The 3,507-nt window shown below is 27.1% G+C and overlaps 1 protein-coding gene across 1 annotated transcript; it reads left to right on the top strand.

Annotated features, from left to right (window-relative positions):
* On the top strand, positions 2,575–3,507 carry LOC109327440 (protein FAR1-RELATED SEQUENCE 5-like). Its single transcript, XM_019560587.1, has one exon. The coding sequence runs from the start codon at positions 2,575–2,577 to the stop codon at positions 3,505–3,507; it is 933 nt and encodes a 310-aa protein (XP_019416132.1).

Raw genomic sequence — 3,507 nt, 5'->3', positions numbered from 1 at the left:
ATAGACATCGAATTATTGAGTTATGTTTCACTTATCTTTCTTCATCTCATCCTTCTTATGATATATTTATGGTTCCACCATCCATTGCACTTTGGATAATAATCTCATCATTGAGACTCTAAAAAATTTCATATAGCCCCTTCAATTGTCTAATAAGAAACTAGTTATATTTCTCATCAATGATAAGGATGATGTTAATTAACACAACATAAGGTAGATTATATTATAGACAACTTTTATTTTGAAAATTAAGGCTTAAATAATCCTAAATCATTTTCATTGTTATATATTAAAATGTTATTTTAGTTGTTGTAATCCTAGATAATTAATCTCTCCTTTATTTATTTTGAAAAACATCTAAGCATTTAATTACAATGTTTTCATTTATTACTATTTGCATAAATTTTCATTACTATCTATTAAAATATTTTAACTGTTTTAATTTTAAATAATTAATGTCCCTTTTTTTAAATATATTTAATTAAATCGTTCCTATTTTCATGGTTATTTATTACTAATATTTTATTCATATATATTAATAAACTATAAATTTCAAAGTTGTCATGTTAAATGATTGAAGTCGCGTTTATTTTTAGAAAAATTAAGTAATTAATTCTAACATCACCTTTCATATAATTTTAACAAAAAAATAGGAAACAATAATCCAATTACATTAACGATTAATAAGAAATAATATGCTCGGAAAATAATGATAAACCAATTACATTTAGAAATAGAGAGAACTAATATCACCTAAATAGACAAGTTGTCTATGTGTACACCTATAATTAGTTGGTATAGTATAATCTTAAATAATTAATACCTCCTTTATTTTGAAAAATATTTAAATATTTAATTATAATGTTCTCATTTCTATTTATTACTATTGTTCACAAATTTCTATTGTTAACTTTAAATTAATATCATAGAAATAAAATAAATAATATTCTAATGAGAAATAATATCCTAGAATTAAAAGAAATAATATCCTAGAATTAATAGAAATAATAAATTAGTTATTAAGAAATAATAAGAAGTTATATCACAAAAATAAACAAATTTGCTAGGTGTACATATAAATAAGGAATGAGCAACATAATTTCTTATAATATTTATTAGTCAATCAAATATAGAGACTATAGTGCGATTAACATTTTGTTAATATATAATTTTCACATCTTAACTCATTATTTTCCTTTGTAAACTTTTTTTCAATGTTCGAGTTCACAAATAAGAAATTAAAATATTTATTGCTTTAATTATCATTTTTGAATTAAAAAAATTATTAATTTAAATTATCATTGTTCCAATCTAAAGATTTTATTTTTTGTTTAAAATCTCACTCTAGACTTTTCGCTTTCCAAGGCTGCTTAAACTTTCAAAGGTCACTCATACATTTTAATAAGATTGATACTTATGTACTTCTAAATATGTGTCAAAATCATCATGTCTTAATGCAAGTGTATGAGTAACGTATATGTTCTTAACTATGTGAATACGCAACTAACATGTGTATTCTAAACTATGTCAATAAATGGTAACATATGTGTTTTTAACCATGTGAATGCGCAAATAACATGTGTGTTCTTAACTATGTGAATACACATGTTACGTGTTCATAACCTTATGAATATACTGGTAACATGTATGTTCTTAACCATACAAATTCAAAGTAACATGCGTATTCTTAACGGGCTAACATTCACTGTCCCATACTTTGTGCCACGTGTGTACCAAAGCATGGGATTGGTCAGAAATAAAATTATTAAAAATAATAAATTAAATATTTAAAAAAACTTAATAACTTTTTATATTTATTTTTTAGTCCTAATCATTATTAATTTTATCTTCTTTAATTCTAAAAATCATTTGGCTTCCACTTCAACATTACTTCACATCCTGTTCTTCATTTTCTCTCTTTGATTCATTTCACAGACCTTTCTATATCTTTTTTCAATTACTGGGTATGCACCTTCACTTCACCAACTCCACTTCACTTGGTTCTCATATAACATTTCTCTTCTCTAGTTTTCATTTCGTTTCTGGTGCTGCTCTACAAATATTTTTCTACTTACTTCTTCCTTTTCTTCAATCTCCACGGTTTTCATTCAGTGAAAGTATTGATTTTCGTTTATGGACTTGTTATTAATTTTTTATTATCAGTGTGTATGGATTAAAGAAAATGACAAACTTACTTTTCTCTTAACTTTCCTTAAAGTTTTTTTTTTTGGATTTGGTTTTGAAGTTTTGGATTTTCATTATATGGGTAAAGCATTGTAAGTCATTTTGCAATTACATATCTGTGTTTGGCTGGAAATAATTGTTCTTTAATCATATTGTTAAGTATTATGATAATACTTGCAATTGTTCTTAGTAAGGTGCCAAATGCATTACTGTTTAGTAATACTTGAAACTGTTTTTTAACATTGCTCACCATGTGTTTGACATAATACCTAAATATGAAAAAAAAATCACTTTATGAGTTTTTCTTTGTGTTTGTGATTAACTTTGTGTTAAATTTCAATAGTTAGTGCAAACCATTAACTTTATTAAAATCAAAATATTTTTCAGGTCATGCATATTGAAGAAGAAACTAAAGATGAAAATAATAAGAAGGAAATTATTGAGTATTCTCCGGATATGATTTCTGTTCATTCAAAATTTTCAGAAGAAGTCATTCCTAAAATAGGAATGGAGTTTATGTCAGAGGATTCCGCTTATGACTTTTACAAAAGATATGCTAGAATTGTTGGTTTTGGAACTAGATTGAGCAAATCTCACAAAGACAATGAGGGAATTATTTTGGATAGGATATTTTGTTGCTCATGTCAAGGTACTAGGGAAAAAGACAAAAGGTTTGCTTATGTGAAGCAACATAGTGCTGAGACAAGATTTGGTTGCCTAGCATTAATGAAAGTGAGTAGGCGTGTTAATGAAAGACTATGTGTCATCAAGTTTGAGCCATGTCATAATCATGTAATGGCAAGCCCATCAAAAACTCATTTATTTTGTGCACATAGACAAATTTCCATTGCTCAAGCCAGTGAAATTGACATGGCATGCAACTCTGGAATTACACCTAAAGAAAGTATGGAATTAATGAGTAGAAGAGCTGGAGGGAGACAACATCTTGGTTTTCTAGATATGGATTGTGATAATTATTTGAAGACAAAACGTTCAAAAGATATGCAAGTAGGAGACACTGGTGGAGTGCTTGAATATTTACAACGCAAGCAAACTGAAGATCCCAAGTTTTTTTATGCCATACAAGTGGATGATGATGACTTAATTACTAATATTTTTTGGGCAGATGCACAAATGATATATGATTATAGCTATTTTGGCGATGTTGTTAGCTTTGTGCCACTTACAAGAAAAACAAAGAAGGGCGTCCCTTTGCTTTGCTTGTTGGAGTTCATCACCATAGACAAACAATTGTTTTTGGTGTTGCATTGTTATACGATGAGACAACAGAAACTTTCAAGTGATTGTTCAACACATTTGTAA

Source organism: Lupinus angustifolius, chromosome LG02 (assembly GCF_001865875.1).
Source record: "Lupinus angustifolius cultivar Tanjil chromosome LG02, LupAngTanjil_v1.0, whole genome shotgun sequence".
NCBI lineage: Eukaryota > Viridiplantae > Streptophyta > Magnoliopsida > Fabales > Fabaceae > Lupinus > Lupinus angustifolius.
This window is presented reverse-complemented; position numbering and strand designations above follow the sequence as displayed.

Bases quoted from the DNA above. Each gene is read 5' to 3' on its own strand.
- LOC109327440 (XM_019560587.1), top strand. From the start codon at position 2,575: ATGCATATTGAAGAAGAAACTAAAGATGAAAATAATAAGAAGGAAATT.